This window comes from Arachis hypogaea, chromosome 13 (assembly GCF_003086295.3).
Source record: "Arachis hypogaea cultivar Tifrunner chromosome 13, arahy.Tifrunner.gnm2.J5K5, whole genome shotgun sequence".
NCBI classification, from domain to species: domain Eukaryota; kingdom Viridiplantae; phylum Streptophyta; class Magnoliopsida; order Fabales; family Fabaceae; genus Arachis; species Arachis hypogaea.
In genome coordinates, this window is record NC_092048.1 from 39,817,969 (window position 1) to 39,836,061 (window position 18,093).

An 18,093-nucleotide genomic window follows, 5' to 3' on the forward strand; every position below is an offset into this window, starting at 1 on the left:
CCCAATGACTTGCTTCCTTAATGGCATCAATATATTCTTTGTCATCATCAAGTAGTCCACATTGTAGGTTTGAATATATGCATAGATTGTTAGTTCCTTTACAATATTTAACAACATTCTTAAGTAATATAACTCACCAGATGATGGTGGAACGAAGATCATCCTTCCAATGACTTGATGACTTTTCCTGGGTTCCCAAGCTCGAGGTGAAGGTTTCTAAACAAACTTGGCTGGAAACTCAATATATGTTAGTTCTCTAGCTTCTGCATATATTTTGTTAGCTGCAAACCAAGCTAGAAATAGACTCTTTTACAATAGCTTCAACTAATGATTCATTATCTATAAATACAACAGGTTGTTGATATGGTAAATGAAAACTAAGCCTCTCAACATATGGATTTCTATAGTGAATGTCATAGAAAAATATCCTCCAGAAAGCTTCACAAGAAGATATATATCAACAATCATAAAACATTTTCACTTCATCAACTTTTATACTTGAATTATCACTGGTGGAGTTTGTGTAAAATGAGGCTGTGACACGATCACTCCCTTTGTTTACATATTTGAACAAATACTTGATAGATCTTGATTGGTTGCACCATTCCACATTAATGTGAACACAGTATTTTAGTAACAATAATTTATTAAGTGGCACGACATATCTGTTGTTAAGATGAATTCCAGACAATTTCACCATGCGTCCATTATCTCGATGCCTATAACTTGGGTAACCATCTTCGTCAACTGTAGTAACTTCATAGAATTTCTTAGAGAAATGACGTATACAATGTCCTTCTTCCATGCAAGGCGAAGTTGGTCTGCTAATAAGACCACATGGACCATGCAGCATAAAACTCTTGATAGCTTCATAGTATGCATTATTAACATTAGGATCGAGAATCTTAGCACAGATGATTTTGTCTATGTCTGCTGGGGTTGGATACTTATCTTGCTCATGTAAGAACAACAACATATATGCATGTGGAAGTCCTCTCCTTTGGAACTCTATTGTATAAATAACTAGAAAAAAATAGCAGCTGAATGGTATTAACATGTCTAACTTAGAATAAGGAAGCAGCTATGAACGACATAGGAAAAAAATTTTCGAAGCTTGTATGTAAATTAGGTACCTACGTTAGTAGAACCAAATAATTTGTTGTATTTAAGATCCTTAATCATCTTGTCTACTTTAACTTTGAATAGTCTGCAAATGATGTATGGCCTGTCTTCTGGTTTGACCTTGTGCTTTGCATAGTATCATTGTATTTCATCCCATTGTGGACTGCAAGTAAAAGTGATAAACAAATTTGGATAACCGCGTCATTGTGTCTTGATAATTTTGTATCATGTATCTTGCCCCACTAGTAAATATTGCTGGGAGTATAATTCTCTTTCCTTTTGAGGTAGCATTTGTCTCGCCATTGAAAATGGCATCTCGAAGGCCATTGTCTATCTCAGTTCTAAAGTCATTTTAGTGGGTGTAAACATATTTTAACCTAGCGCTTTCAACCATTTAGAATGCATCAACCATTGTGTGAAGGTCGATCTTGGATTCAGAATGAAATAAAAGTCTCACATTGTGACATATTTGTCTTCAGCTGTTTGTCCTTTTTTAATTTTGTTCAATGGAATATCTTCTCCACCCATCTTCACGGTAAGGGAATAAAAGTCGATATTGTTAGCCTAGATAGGAAGGGTGCAACTCAATTATTCTTTGAAGTGACCCTGATTTATCCTCGACAATAATATCTCACTCTATTGTAGATCCATCAAAATCACCAACAACTAAGGCAACAACTTCAGAAACCGAAGGCAAATTATATCTGCATCCATCTTTCCTCTCTTACCTATGAGACATAGCCAAATAGAATCAGCAGCAGCAAGTGCATCCCAAGAAGCTGAAATAATTTTACAAGCAAGTTATGATCATCAAGCATAATTTTGAGAATAGAGACAATATTCGCATAAAGGTTGTTCAATTTTTCCCTTGAGCTGGAAAAAATAAGTTGAAATCATATAAATACGGATGAGTGTCGTGACTTTGAATTAAAATTTAACCTATTTTTGGTTGAGAATTAAAAAAATGGTATGTAAATTATCTCACAGCAGTGATCTAATTTTGTATCTCATTTTGAGTATCATATATATATAATTGTGCAAATTTTTATATTCAATCGAAAGTGATATGATTTGTCATTGGCTCATTGCCGTCAAAATAAAGTTTCTGCAACGATTTAGATGGTGCTTGCATCAAAGGAAGTTGAACTTGATCTCACCGGCAACACAGAGTGAAATTTGGAAATTTGGCATTATAATGCTTTTCTATACACTTATCATACTAGAATAGAGTTCCACAGTTGGCATAGAAATTTTGGACCGCCGATATTTCAGTAAGTTACAAAAAAAAATAAAAAAATAAAAAAGTGATGTGTTATATGCATCACACACAAAAAAAAGCATAGCAAATTTGCATTATTGCAAGTGTTGCGAGCTAAGGATATAATATACCATCATTAGCTACTTCAGAATTATTGCAGATATTATCACCTGACAACAGAAAAATTATTTTTATTTATGATGGTTCTATAGTAAAAAAGATTAATTGCACCGAGAATGCAACCAAAAAAGAAGTGTAAACTAACCTAGCCAATTGGGGAGTGCACCTTCAAAATGATTTGGATTTTGTTGATTGTGTATTTAGGGTCTGTTTGAAAAATTTTAAAAATAGTTTGTTTGAATTTTTTTTTTATGAAAAGTAGTAGTATTAATGTCTGATATAATTTTTAAAATTAAATTACAGTTTTTTAAGAAACTATTTAGGAGTTTATAGAAAAGTAAAAAAAAAAAATGACTTTTCTCATAATACTACCACTTTTTTATCACATTTTTATAAAATAAATACTTTTAAAACTAAAAATCTAAATACGAAATAACTTATTTATAAGCTATTTTTAATATAATCATTTATTATTTAAGTTATGTTTTTAAAAATAACTTAAGTAAGCTATTTTCTCAAACTGAACCTTAATCAACTATAATGAGATTCAATTTAATTAAGCTTAAGTGAAATAAATTAACGTCACAATTAAACTTAACGGGATACAATAACAGGAAAATAGACTTAGTTGAATAAATTAAACTTTTTATTTTTTAAAAACTTCTCGAATAATATGTTAAAAGAAAAATATTAACGTAAATAGTTAAAGTTAAAAGATATTATTGGACCAAACATAACATAAATTTAATCGTGTAAACAGAAAAAATAAATATTAGCATTAAAACAAATCTAATTTTATTTGACTCATTAACTAAAAAATGCCTTAAATTAGAATATTGAGTTTTTTTTATAGGTTTTTGTGTACCACCTTATCTCTAAGTTTTTTCTAGTGCATACCCACCTAGCTGTCTCTCGTTTCATAATGGTTATAAAATTTTATTGAAGTATATATATATCTATTGAAAGATACTTTATAGGAACATTAACCTAGTCAACAATTTTTATTTTTGAAGTGAAATCTATTTTATATTATATAAAACTTGATGTACAAATTTTATCACAATTAGAAATTAATATTTATCTATTACTCTATTATCACATAAATTTTTTTTTGTGTTGTTATTATTCTTCTAGATTTTTTATTTTTTTAAAATTGTCTTTATTTATTCAAAAGTCTTCATTAATATTATCTTCTAATTAATATTAATAATAAATTTGTTTAATAACCTTTATAAGTATTTTCTTAATTAATGAATTTAATATTATTATTAAATTATTTTTTTAAAAAAACTATCATATTATTTGTTTGTCATTAACTCTGTTTATTAAAATACTATTCTATTTTGATATATTTTATGTTATAAATCAAATAACCTGTATATTATATATTTTTTTAGATTTTTTAATTTTAGAAATTAAATTATAACTTGTAAAGTCAATTGATTTTCAATGATATTAAAAAGAATTGTTACAAAAATATTTTAATTTTATTTAATTTTTTATAATTTTATTTTTTTAACTTATATAAACGATTATAGAATTTTATTTGACGGAAAAACATTTCGATAGAAATTAATTTATAAATGGATTAGAAAATGGTGAATTGGTAAAAAATGGATGTATGGTGTCTTATGCATAAATGTGGAGCTGACATTTTTCAGAGAGCACAAAATGTAAGTTGCGTTTTGGCTGGGACGAAAAATAAGGAAGAGGAGCAAGCTGTAAAACGTAGCCTGCGTTTGGCAGGCCCAGGCAACCAAAGGACGAAACGTGACCCTGTGTCCCCTGCATGCAAACTGCTTCACTTTTGACCAGCATTGGAGAAGGCAAAACGCAGGTTGCGTTTGTCAGTCTGCCAGAGCAAATCGGAGGTTGCGTTTGGCAGCCACCTTCGCTGCATGCGTGACACGCGTCATTTTGGGTGGTAAATTTGTTTATATAAACGAAGACTAAACGTAGATAGGAGTAACGGAAGTGAAACCAGTAAGAAGAAAAATTGAAGAAGTAAAAGTGAAGAAGTGTGGGAGAAAAAAAAAGTATACGGTAAAAAAATAAAAAATGGTTCATAATTTTATCAAACCGGAAGAACACATTATTAAATATCTTGATCATTTCAATGGATAAATATTTTTTTTTTTTATTTTGATAGTGTTATTGTTAATTTTAATATTATTATTATTGTTATTATTATTATTATTGTGATTACTGTTACTATTATTGCTATTATTATTAATGTTGTTATTGTTAGTGACATTGTTATTGTTATTGTTATTTATATAATTATTTTCTAATAATAAAAATGGCTGTGTAATAAATTTTTTATTATTTTTTAGTTATTTATTATTAATTTTTATCATACTAGGCGTACTGCCTAATAAATTATAAAAATAAATTAAAAATTTGTTGTTATTTTTAAATAATTTATTATTAATTTGTATTATACGGCGGTTGTGTAAATAAATTATATATTTTTTAATAATAAGTTATTAATTTTTATAAAAAAAATTAATATTTTTTAATAATAAATAAATAATATGTGTAATAATAGGAATAAATTGTTATTGTTTTTTAATGGAAAGTAAATAATTGTTTATTATTTTTTAATAATTTATGATTATTTTTTAAGATAATAACAGTAATAATACTGTTTAGTTACTATTTTTTTAATTATTGTTATTATTGTTAGTGACATTATTATTATGATTGTTAGCCATTATAGAATACTGTATAATAATTATAATTATTTTTTAATAATAAATAAATAATACTGTTTAACAAATAAATATTATTATTATTATTTTTAATAACTTATTATTATTTTTTAATAATTTGATATTATTTTTTAATATAATAATAAAATTGTTTAGTTATTATTGTTATTTTTTTTGAATAAATTATTAAGTAGTATTAATGATAATTTAATCATTATTATTTTTTTGTTTAATTACTCTGTTGGTCTCTATAGTTTTGCGAAATTTTCAATTAGGTTCCTATACTTTTTTTTCTTTTAATTGAGTCCTTGCATCAATTTTTTTTAATTGGGTCCCTACACTTTTTTTTCCTTTTATTTAGGTCTCTATACCAATTTTTTTTTAGTTGGGTCCCTATAAAATTAAGCCAATTACTACTAAGAAGGACTTAATTGAAAAAAAAAAAATTTAGTGCAGGGACTCAATTAAAAAGAAAAAAAGTATAGGGACCTAATTGAAAATTTCACGAAACTATAGGGACCAACAGAGTAATTAAACCTTTTTTTTTCAGGCTAACCGGAATTTGTTGCCCAGAAAACTCGATCCGCCCGATACCTTTAACGAGGTAGCTACAGTGTCACTGGCATTGACCGGGTTTGAACACGTTTCGCGAGTAGGCGAAATGAGATGTCATTCTGCACTGCTGAGTGCCTTGGTGGAACGCTAGAGACCGGAGACTCACACATTTCATCCTCCGGTCGGTGAAGTGACGGTGATGCTGGAAGATGTGAGCTATATTCTTGGTCTCCCGATTAATGGGGAGGCTGTTACGGGTAGATCAGACAACAGTCACCAGTTTTTGGCAGAGAACTGCATTGCGTGTTTTGGTCAAGAGCCCAGTCCAGAAGATCACATGTTGGGGAAGGTTAATATTGTCTGGGTCCGGCGGTGCAGAGACACCGAGCCTTGTGACACTTAGGAATCTGTTGAGCGGTACGTCTGGGCGCATATTTCTGCGTGCTCGGAACAGTTGTGTTTCCGGATAAGTCGACCACTTCATTGAACTCGAAGTTTCTACTGCTACTTCGGGATTTTCACCGGATACAGTTGGGGAGCAGCCAGTCTAGCACACATATACAGATCGTTTTGTCATGCATCACGATACAACTGCAAAGAGATGGATGGCCCAATGATACTGTTTTTTGTTTGGGCGTGGGAGCGTATGCCGCTCTTGGCACATATACCCCGCGATCAGCTCGGCGATGTTGATATTCCACTCGCGCGACGGTATTGGCTTTTGTTGTTATTGTTATTATTATTACTATTATTATTATTACTGTCTTTGTTGTTACTATTATTGTTATTATTATTAATTTGTTAGTCTTATTAATATTATTATTCTGTTCTTTGTTAGGTGGAGTCATTGGCGCCGACATACAAGATATATACGGCGACCTACTGCGCATTTTAGGCGGGGACTCGACGACATGGGAGTTGACGATGTAAGTTGTAACCATTAATGTCCAATGTTTTTATTCAGAAATAATACCCACACCATCGACGGTAACGACATATCTCCGCAAATTGGTTAGGAAAAACTCTCATGCGTCTGCCGTCTCGCCCTCGACTATCGCAAATGCAATAGGCATAATGTTTTTGTTCCCATCTTGTGCAACCGCAACCAGAAGTGCACCTTTATATTTTCCGTACAGGTGCGTGCCATCAACCTGGACCAGCGGCTTATAGTGTCTGAATGTTACAATACACGGATAGAAGCTCCAAAAAACGTGGTGCAGAACTCTTACACCTTGAACCTCCTCACTCTCACGGTAAACGGGGAGAATTTTAATTTAAACACGAGACCTCGGCATCTTCACAGTCATTGCTTTCAACCATACTGGCAGAGTTTGGTAAGAAACTTTCCAATCACCGAAAACCTTTGCGACAGCTTTCTGCTTTGCCAACCAAGTCTTGCGATAACTCACTGTGTAGTTGAACATGGATTGAACTTCTCCAATAACAGACTTTTTCACCTTTATCGAAGGGTCTGCTTCGACCAACGGCCTAATGGCATCTACAATTGTGTCCGAGTCCAACTTCGCATAATCTTGTGAAATCGTGCCCATGGTGCATGTGTGCTTTCCATTGTATCTCCTGATCTCCCAACATGCTTTCTTTCTAATCAAGCTAGCTTAGATAAGCCAATCGCACCTTGCACCATACCCCTTGCATTTCGCATAGAATATCTGCGGCTCAGACTCATACACAGTGTAATTAACTCCTCTAGAGATAGTGTAGCTTTTGATTGCAGATATCACCGACTCTCTTGAACCAAATTCCATTCTAACACTAAACTCGCCATCTTCCGCCGCAGCGTTGCCTTCACCTATGACATGCGCACCACCATCTGTTAGACAAGGCAAATAAAATGCACACTAGTGGTAAATTGAATGAATAATCATAACATACCGATATTCGCATACTCAGGAAATTCCGAGGCATGCATGGCTTCGAGATCTAGAGTCCGCATAAAAGACGGAACACCAAAGGGGTGCTGGCTTACAATCGCCTCCGCTTCATTTTCTACCGCCAGATTGCCTGCCAAGTCTCTGTCATCGTTTTCGTCGTCAACTTCGTAGTTGGCTTCGAACTCCTCTTCACTGTCGTTGTTATCTTCTTCCCAATCTATATCCCCGAGCTCATCAATATTGACCTCGCCAACCGCGTCCAGCCCCGACTGCTGTTCGAACTCCACGTACAACTCTATCATCGGCACGTGAAATCGGGTTTGCTGATAAATATAGAACATCTACTGCATACTTGCGTTGTCAGTGATGGATATTATTTGAAACTGTATCTGCCCACCAAATACTTGTACAGGATTTCTGTATAAAATACTGCTCACCCTTTTTTAAATGTGACTTTGTATGTTATCACAAATACCATTTTGCAACTCTACAAAATTCAAGGTACATGGAATAGCAAATGAAAACGGATATTCACAAAAAAAAGTCACTCCTTCGTGTGTGTTGGGTATAATCTCTCCATTATAATATACTCGCAAATTTGCGACACCTTTCATAATTTCAACCTTACCTAACTCGACTTTTTTGACACAGAAAACTGTCAAAAAAATCCTCACAACTCTAACACATACAGAAGAGAGAGGAATAGGAGAAGAAGTGAAGTGAAGGACTCCAAATGAACTCCGGATCGTATATATAGGCAACCATATGGATTAAAATAATTTTTTCGCAAAAAACGCAACCTACATTTTATGTTTTCCAAAAAAAAGTTTATGACACCTGAAAAACGCAGGTTGCATTTTGCTCCCTTCAAAAATAAATTCTGACAGCCCAAAAAACGCAGGTTGCGTTTGTTGTTTCGAAAAAAAAATTTTTTTGCTCATCCATAAAACGTAGGATGCGTTTGGGCTGAAAAAAATTAAAAAAAAAATTAAAAAACCTTAAATTTTTAAAACGGAGGCTACGTTTTGTTAGTTTAGACAAATAAAAAAAAATTAAACTATTGAAATTTGTAAAACGTAACTTACATTTTACTCTGATACCATACCAGTGAAATTTCTTTCCATTCCTCCATTTCATTGCACTTCATGTTTCTTTTTTTCATATAGAAAAAAATCAGCCACATTTCGAAGTAGAATTTATACGAGTCAAACTTTGTTTGAATGTGATGTATTACTTTGTATTTATATATTTTTTTAAATCAAATTTATCAAAATCAAATAAAAAAATGATTATTTTTCTATACTTTATCAAAAAATTTGACTTAAGTAAATATTTTAATTAATATATATATAATACATTGTTAGAATTAGTTTTTATTATACTATATTATGCCATTATATTATACTATAAAGTTTTTCATGATTTAATTTTTTGTTTTAAGAATTATATAGATTATTTCAGAACTAATTATAGACAAAAAAACTTATTTGTTATCATTTTAGTTATCTGAAAAATTATGTACAAAAAATTCTATAGTATTAAATTTTTAATTGCGTGGGTCTAAATCTAATATACTTTAGTATTGATATATTGGCACCTAAGAGTCTAACTAATTAATCCTCATTGTTGCCATGTGTTGCATTGTTACACATCCTATTAAATAGTTTTCAGCCGTCAAAGAGACAACACAAAATCAGCACAATTTAGATATTCTACTTGTTCACAAAGTATGGCTAGGAGGAAGGGGGTTATATTCGTTAAATTCATTTGAACTATGATAAATCTAATCTTCTGACTTCATCTGATAAAGCATTGAAACTAGAAATGGAATGATGGATATAATTCGAAGGGCAGTTTAAAGCTATTTAATTTTTATATATTAAGATGAATCTAGTCGAAAAAATAAAAAACTAAAGATGGTTATCTTGGAACCATTTATAATATTAAAGCACTCAACTCAGAATTAGATATCTCTTATGGTAGATATGAATAGAGACAAAGGTATGGTAAGGGAAGATTAGAATCGTAAAGAACTAATTTGGATCAGCAATATTAGCAGTAAACCTGTTCAATCCTCTCTCACTTGTGTTCGATTGTGCATTGGTAGTTAATCATTGGAAGTTTGTTCAATTCAAAAGATTGAATCAGAAATGTTATTTAAAAAAACTTTTCTAAGATCTAAAATCTTTTTTGGAGCATAAAAAAATTATATAGAACTTCAATATTCTTACTTTGGTAATAATGATAGATATTAATGGCTAAGAGAAGTGGGTTGAATTTTGGTCTCTTTTTACTTTGCTTGAATAATCTTGAAATTAGATGAAACTTCAGAATTTTATTTTGTCTCTCATCGAAAGAGGAGCCAAAACAGAAGTTCATGCTACGCATATAAGTGTGTAGTCTAACAAGATAGAATAAGTAGGAGATTATTTTATTTTGTCTCCCAAATAGACACACCAGAAATAGAGTAGAGAATAAGAAGTGATACAGCCATATATCCTGGTTCCGCTACTCAGTGCAATATAGCATACATCTAGTCTCCATCACAACTATGACGGAATTTCACTATCTTTGAACAAGATTACACTTACTAATTTTTCTTATGATTCTACCCAATCCTATTTGGGACAAATCTAGATTCTAACCAAACCAGATTTGATTAGGAACTCACCCTAACTTTCAACAGTAAAGTGCTTACCCAACTTGGAAGGAAATCCTCTTAGGATCATGACAACAAAACAGAAAAACTTACAAAAGGATTTTTGAAATAAACATTGGCTTTTCTCCAAGTCTAACTCTCTTGTCTTTTTTCACTCAATGAATTTTCTTACGACATTCCTCACTGTTATGCTTTTTACCATTGAAAACAAAGAAATACTAGATTGAAAATAAGATATTCAAAGAGAACCATGAAGGTGAAGAATGGCAATAGCTCTGCAAGCTATGGGAACCTAAACGTTGTGCTCTCACTCCTTACTTCAACCCTTGGCCGTTCACCCATTTAATAGAGGAGTGAAGCTTCCAAAACTTGAAACTTTACTTCAGTACATTGGACATCTTCTCCCAAAAAATCAATAGCAGCAGCGGCATCACAGAGGAGAGATATAGTAGAAATAATGACTGAATCATACATGCATCCATACCTTCTATCTTCTCTTTCATCCTTTTTCAAATTGCTTCTTGAATCTGAACTATGCATTCGTGCTTTGGCTCTATGTTTGATTCTTGAGCGTTGATTCAAAGTGGAGTTTTATTATCTTCAACACCTTCAACTTTCCACTTCTGTGCATACAAGGAGAAGATTTCTTCACCAAGCTTCAATGAAGCATAAATGTGGAAATATGTCTCTGATGATGCTTCGGAAGTGATGTTTGCTTTTAGCCCTAGCCTCTTTGACTTCCTTCTTCTTTGATTAAATTGGTAACCCTCCTTTTGTTCTTTGATTTTGTCCTAGCTCAGAGCTTTTCTCTTTTTCTTGTTTTTTCTTTTGAGAAATCACATGGGTGATGGAAAAAAAGAGAAAAGAGAGTTTAGTTTCAGCGGTGTGTTGTTTTGGTTCATATACAAATGGAACTCATTTTCTTAGTTGGAAACCAAGTGAATGATTGGACTTGGACCATCAATTGGGCTAGGCCTAAAGCATTTCTTTGTTTCAAATTAGGAATTTGTTGTTGTAATCAACAATTCTTTCCTTGAGTTTGAGTGTATATATGTGTGGGCCTGTTTTCTTGCTTCACTACAATAAATAAGGATTTTTGCAACGGTCAAAAACCGTTGTCATAGATCAAAAAACCATTCCTAAAACTTTAGGCAATGGTTTGGCAACGGTTTTCTACCTGTGGTATATGCGGCCGTTGCCAATGTACATAGGCAACAGTTTTTTAACTAAGGTAACGACAACCAAAAAAACTGTTGTCATAGTTACTGGCATAGACAACGGTTTTAACTGCCATTTTTAAAGAACAGTTTGGAACCGTTATTGGATAGACAACGGTTTAGAACCGTTCTCTTTCATGATGTAACAATTTAAAACCATAACTGAATAGGCAACGGTTTTAAGCTGTTGTAGTTTTATTATTCACAAAGGCAACGGTTTAAAAGCGTCGCCTTCGGTGTTGTTTTTTTGCAAAAATTTTAATACCATTGTCATTTTGTAGCTGCCTTTGGCAACAGTTTTAACACAATTGTCTTTTGTAACTTTTAACAACGGTTTTTTGTAATTATATAATTTTTTATTTACAATAGTTTTCTCATGTTGCATTGAAATTAGTTTCAACTATTTTTTTAATTTAGTGTTAATAAATAACCTTAATTATTTGAATCAAATTACTAAAGAAAACTAATTGATCATTTACCATCAAATTTGATTTATAAAGTATTATGTAAGATCCACAATCACATTATATCATCATTACAAAATACCATAATACTAGTCTAAGTCATAACTACTTCTAATTATCATCATCATTTTTCAAAATACCATAATACTAGTCTAAGTCATAACAACCTCGAACTATATCATCTAATTTTGTAAAAAATACAATAACAAAAGAGAGTTTAAATAGCTAAGTAGCAAGTAGGTTTATCATCATCATGTCTACAAGTTCATGACTTTTACTCGCTAACATTTGCTCTTCAAAATTTGTGACCTTAATTAAGTTCGTTTTTCCCTTTAACATGGTTTCCTGTAAACAAAACAAAAAATAGCAAAAGTGTGAAGTAGGAAGTAATCCAGCACACTACATCAGATTAAGTGTTAAACATAAATCATCAAAATAGAAGTCTTGAAATAAAGAAATTTATTCATATCAAGTTATCAACAATAGGCTTGAAATAGATCCCCTGCATTTATGCATGTTACTTCTCCAACAGAAAAATTTGACCCATATCTACCAGCTCTCCCTACAATAGTTTGCATTCAAAAACCCCAGAATAAAATAAGATTCAAATATTCAAGTTTCCAAATTTGAATAGAATATAAAAATATAATTTGATTAATTTCTAATAACAACATAAAATACAATTCTTGACTTTATTTTTTTTCAAAAAGGTGTCTATCTACTTATAGTTGAATCTTGTGTTACCTGCAATTTGTTTTATTTCAGGTACAGTCAAGTCCCGAAATTCAAAACCATCAAACTTTTTCAAGGTTGAAAATATGATCCTAGATATGTTTAAATTAAGACCCATTCCGATGACATCACAGGCCACTAGAACATCAAACTCGCTTGTTGCATCATTGAACATGCTGGCCACTGTAGCACACATGAAGGAGAAAATTCTATCAATCAGTAATTACCAAAATGGAAAATCCACAGGAATAAAAATAGCAATAACTATAACCAGTCTAATGGCTATAGGATTCACAATTAAGATGATTCACAATGAAAGGATAATTGACTATAACAATGAATTTAAGATGGATTGGTCTACTTAGAAGGCTGCTGTAAATATATATAGCACTCTACTTAGGAAGCTACTGGCAGGAAAATTAAGAGTGTAGTGCATTTGGTTGGTACGGTGGAGAGAAAGAAAGAGAGTGATATGAATGAATGAATGATTGTAGAGTTGAACTTGTTCACAAGTTATCACTGATGCTGTGATGGCTAAAAGCGCAGTATGCGGGTCTTTCATCCATCAACCAAAATAGTTATTAATGTTTTATTTTTATTCGAACTATTAATTAACACATGAAAATAATAACTGAATGCTAGCTTCAACTGCAACCTCTCATTTAATCCTTTTTTACCTTTTATCTATGGTGAAATATATCCATAATTCACTTCTATATGTAACTTTAAGAACTACCATTACTCTATATATATATATATATATATATATATATATATATATTTTGGTCTCCTTCTTTGATTCACAAGAGAGAGATAGAGAGGAATTATCCTATATATATATTGGTCTCTTTCTTTGATACACAAGAGAGAGAGATAGAGAGGAATTATCCTTTCGAACTAAGTATAGTAATCAATACAAGAATATATATATACTTAACTTCATACAGATAACAATGAATATAATAGTAATAACTATAACCAGTCTACAAGCTACACAGAACACAATTTGAAAAAAGGATTCACAATGAAAAATTGACTTGCCTGAGCTATAGGATTGTTACAGAGCAATAAAAGTTCAGAAATGGTTGTTCTGGTAGCTAGGGCACAACCAACTCAACATGAATGACGGCGGCAACCAGGAGTTCCGACGGCAGCGGCAGAAGAACAGCTCCTCCTCTGTTGCGTCACTTTCTCACACGCGTCCCTTCCTTCCTCTCTGCGGCAGCATCAACATCGATCTCCTCTCCTTGTTTGGTTCCTTCCAGCGACAATGGCGACTTCCAACAACGGTAGCGGTGGCAATGAAGACGAGATCCTTCTCTTCCTCGTGTCGCGCGTTCTATGCGTGTCTCTCACTCACTCTCGTTTTTCCCTCTCCTCTCCTTCCTGTTCTCTGATCCCCTCTTTTTCGAGCTCGCACTCTTCTCTCGTTTCCCCCTTCTCTGTTTCCCCTTCTCTCTTTTCCCCTTCTATATGTGACTATGTGTGTATGTTTACATTATGTTAGGGTTAGGGATTGTTAAATTAGGATTTTATTTGGGAATTTAGAGTTAGGGAAAAATATATACGAGTAATATAATAATTTTATAAAATATTTGAGATAGAATAACAATTTAGAATTTAAATATAATATTGTAAAAATTATTTTTAGAATAAAAAATTTTATTTATCAATATATCAATGAGCTCAAATAATTATTTCTAATTTTAAATTATAAAATGAATATATTAATCACATTTTTGAAATACATTTTAAACTCAAAAATATCAATTATTCAAATTAAATGATATAAATTTTCATTATTTTTCTATTATCAAACTTTTAATTTAATTTATATAAAATAACTAATTATAATAAAAATTACACATAAATATTACTTGACTTAAACTTGAAGTATTTATAAAAATTAATTTAACCATTCCTAATAAATTAATTTTCTAAGAATTCAAATTAATAAAATAAATCATAATTTATTCATAATAGAAATTATTTAAATCAAATTATATATAGTTCTTTCATTACTGAATTTTTAATTTCAAATTATGTGAAATAACTAATTATAAAAAATACACAACAATATTAATTAACTTAACTCTAAATATTAATAAAACTAATTTAATTACTTTTAAAACTAATTTAAACACCACAAACTGCTTGTTTCGACGGTGGGTTGGGACTCGATGGTATGGGGAAGGCTGCGTGAAGTTAGGCGATGATGGCTAACATACGATGATGAATGGTGGGTTATGGTGGTGGGTTAGGGCTTGCTAGTAGAGGGAGGGAAGATGATGAATAGCGGGTTATGGTGGTGGGTTAGGGCTCGCTAGAGGGAGGGAAAAGGAACTCGCGAGATGTTTGCGTTAGGGTTCTGATTATTTTTTTTATTTTTCTTTAAGTATAAAAAAATATTATATGTAAAATTTTAGAGTGGAAATTGAATGGAACAAAAACTAATATTTGTTTTAAATTTATTTTTTCCATAAATAATATTTGTTAAATTATTTAAACAATATTAGAAAATTATTTCTTAATAAAACAATTGATGTAATTGTTAGAAAACTGTTCTTTAAAATAGTCAAAGAGAACGGTTTTATTTTGTTGCTATAAAGTATTGAAAAATTGAACTTCAACAGCAACATTGTAAAAATCGTTCTCTAAGATCATCTAATAGAACGGTTTTAAAGTGTTACAACATTGGCAACGGTTTTTATGCGTATCCTTTGTACAAATATTTAAACAACAATAAAAAACCGTTGCCTAAAAACAAATCATTGTAACGGTTATAAAACCGTTCTTTAAAATAGTCAAAGAGAATGATTTTATTTTGTTGCTATAGCGTAATGAAAAATTGAACTTCAATAGTAACACTTTAAAAAACCGTTGTCTAAAACCATCTAAGAGAACGGTTTAAGGCGTTACAAATTTTGGCATTGCTAAAGCCCATATTTGTGGTAGTGCTTCTTGGGCCAATGTTGATTAGTTTAATTTCCTGCATACTAAACAAACAAGTCATAAATATAATTGGCTTTTAATCCAATAATAATGTTTAGTCATCATCTATACTATGTTGTTAATTCTTCAAACTCAACAAATAATATAATCAAACAAATTTTTTATTCTATTACCTGAAGTAGCCACTATAGGATTTTAATGTTCAGTAAAAGTGAAATTACCAATTGTGTTAGTCTCATACTCACTTGTATTATTTCTATTGACTGTATTTGGATGACCTATAGGGTCTGAAGAAAATAATTCTATTGATGTAAAAGGTGCAAATCCATTTTGAAAGGCATATACACATTGGGAGATAATTCATTACACTATTTCAAAAGCAATAATTATCTATTACCTCTATTTGTATCACAGTTCTGAAAACCAAACTGGACTGGCAGGTTCAATTCGATTAACCGAGAATCGGTTACCAAGCCGGTCCGGGTGAGTTTATAAACCGTCTGGTAGAAAATTGGTTACGGAATCGGTCAAACCGGTGGTTAACCAGTGAACTGGTAAAACCGTCTGATTTTTTGGAGAGTTTCCGGTTCGAAATAAAACTTCCAAACGGCGCCGTTTTATCTTTTTTTTTTTTTAAAAAAATGGATAAAGTGAAAAACGGAAAAACTGAAGTGAATCCCAAAGACCTAAATCAATCCCTGTAAGGCCGTAATCCATCTTCTTCCCAAACTCATCTCTCCTTTCTTCTCTGAGGATCGCGCAGCCACCAATCGCGCCGCCACTACAGCCCGCCGCCACCGTATCCCGCAGCCACCATAGCGACGGGTTTGATCACCGCAGCCCCACCGCGTCGTTGTCATAGCGGAGCTCGCTTCTCTGTGTTCGCCGGTGTCACGTCCTCTGTCGTTGCCGTTGCTTGCCGCCGGTAAGTAATACTGTGTTCCATGTTTCGCACTTCGCAGCCATCTCCTCGGCATCTGCTTCCAGCTCTGTTCCATTTTTTTTATTTTCTGTTCTGATTTTCTGTTCAAGTGTTCATGATTTTTTTTGCTGAGGTTATTGTTTGCTGAGGTTATTTTTTTCTGTTCTGATTTTATGTTCAAGTGTTCATGATTTTTTTTGCTGGGTTAGTACTTGTTTGCTAAGGTTATTAATCTATTTGTTATTCTATTCATGATTTTGTTGCTGAGGTTATTGTTTGCTGAGGTTATTGTTTGTTAGTTTAGTAAGTGTTTGCTGAGGTTATTAATTTATTTAATTTGTTATTCTATTCATGATTTGGTTACTGAGGTTATTGTTTGCTGGTTTAGTAATTGAGCAGGCACATACTTTGGAGCAATACAGTCAAAAAGTTCGGAGCCATATGCACGATTTGAAGGCATTCTCCTGGCGACTTAAAGTTTTTATATACTTCGAGTGAGGGTAGCAAAGTTACATAAGATAGTATCTTATGTTGGATGTAACACCCTAACTACCAAAGCTCACGCTTCCGGCTGCGCGACTCTGATAGCTCGGACATTACGACGACACTTATATTATTTAATACTAGAATATGAGCCTGTTTAAAACTTTAAACCGCAATACCGTTCCCAAAAATACTTTCGTTCGATAACGTACATCCACAAATACCATACAACTTACAAAAGCTCATAAAGAGTACATCCATATATATATACACATATATATATAAATAATATTACAAGCATTAGACAATACAATTCCTATCCCTCTTACAGAATATCTCAAGATAAAGGCGAGGGTACAAATAATAGTCTAAAGCAATACAGAGCATTTCAACCACAACTAAATAAACTCTTCGTGACTTCTGCGCCCATATCCTGAAAGGGGAAAAATGTAGGGGGGTGAGAACATCATCCTCGAAAGGGTTCTCAGTAGAGGGTTTTTAGGAATTACTGTAATAGGATACGTGAAGATAAACCGTACCAGTGATTAATAACCGTCTTATACCTCTTTTCAAAAACAACAGTTTACATTAAAAGTAAAGTCGGAAATCTTTTCTGAAAGAGAAATCATTCAATTCTCAAAAACTCAAAAGCCTTTCAAAACGGTTTATCTATGCTGAAATAAAATAGCCTTTCATATATTTCCAAGCCATAACCACAATACCGAAACCAACCATCGGTCCATCTCAATTCAACCACGGCCCTAGGCCCAAACAATCCAACCAACAACCAATCACCACAATCCAACAGAGTCCTAGATGCAAACACAGATAGGAAGTTCAAGCACAAACAAACAATTATTACAAGTAGAACAGTTAGCAATTAATCACATAGGTAAACCAAGTATAATATGCACACCCAACCAATGTCACACAAATGCATATGATGCATGCCTGTCCCTAGTGGCTGATGATATCATCTGTCGGTTACCAAGCCAACCCGACGTGT

At 32.3% G+C, this 18,093-nt stretch overlaps 2 protein-coding genes across 2 annotated transcripts; both read right to left on the reverse strand.

Moving 5' to 3' along the window:
* Positions 1-457: 457 nt before the first annotated feature.
* On the reverse strand, positions 458-976 carry LOC140177577 (uncharacterized). The gene has a single exon (XM_072210704.1). It carries the CDS (start codon positions 974-976, stop codon positions 458-460), a length of 519 nt encoding a protein of 172 aa, XP_072066805.1.
* Positions 977-6,791: 5,815 nt separating this feature from the next.
* On the reverse strand, positions 6,792-7,316 carry LOC112733727 (uncharacterized). Its single transcript, XM_025782771.1, has 2 exons — positions 7,054-7,316; positions 6,792-6,939 (listed from the first exon to the last, which is right to left on the reverse strand). The coding sequence occupies exons 1-2, from the start codon at positions 7,314-7,316 to the stop codon at positions 6,792-6,794; spliced, it is 411 nt and encodes a 136-aa protein (XP_025638556.1).
* Between the last annotated feature and the right edge of the window lie 10,777 nt (positions 7,317-18,093).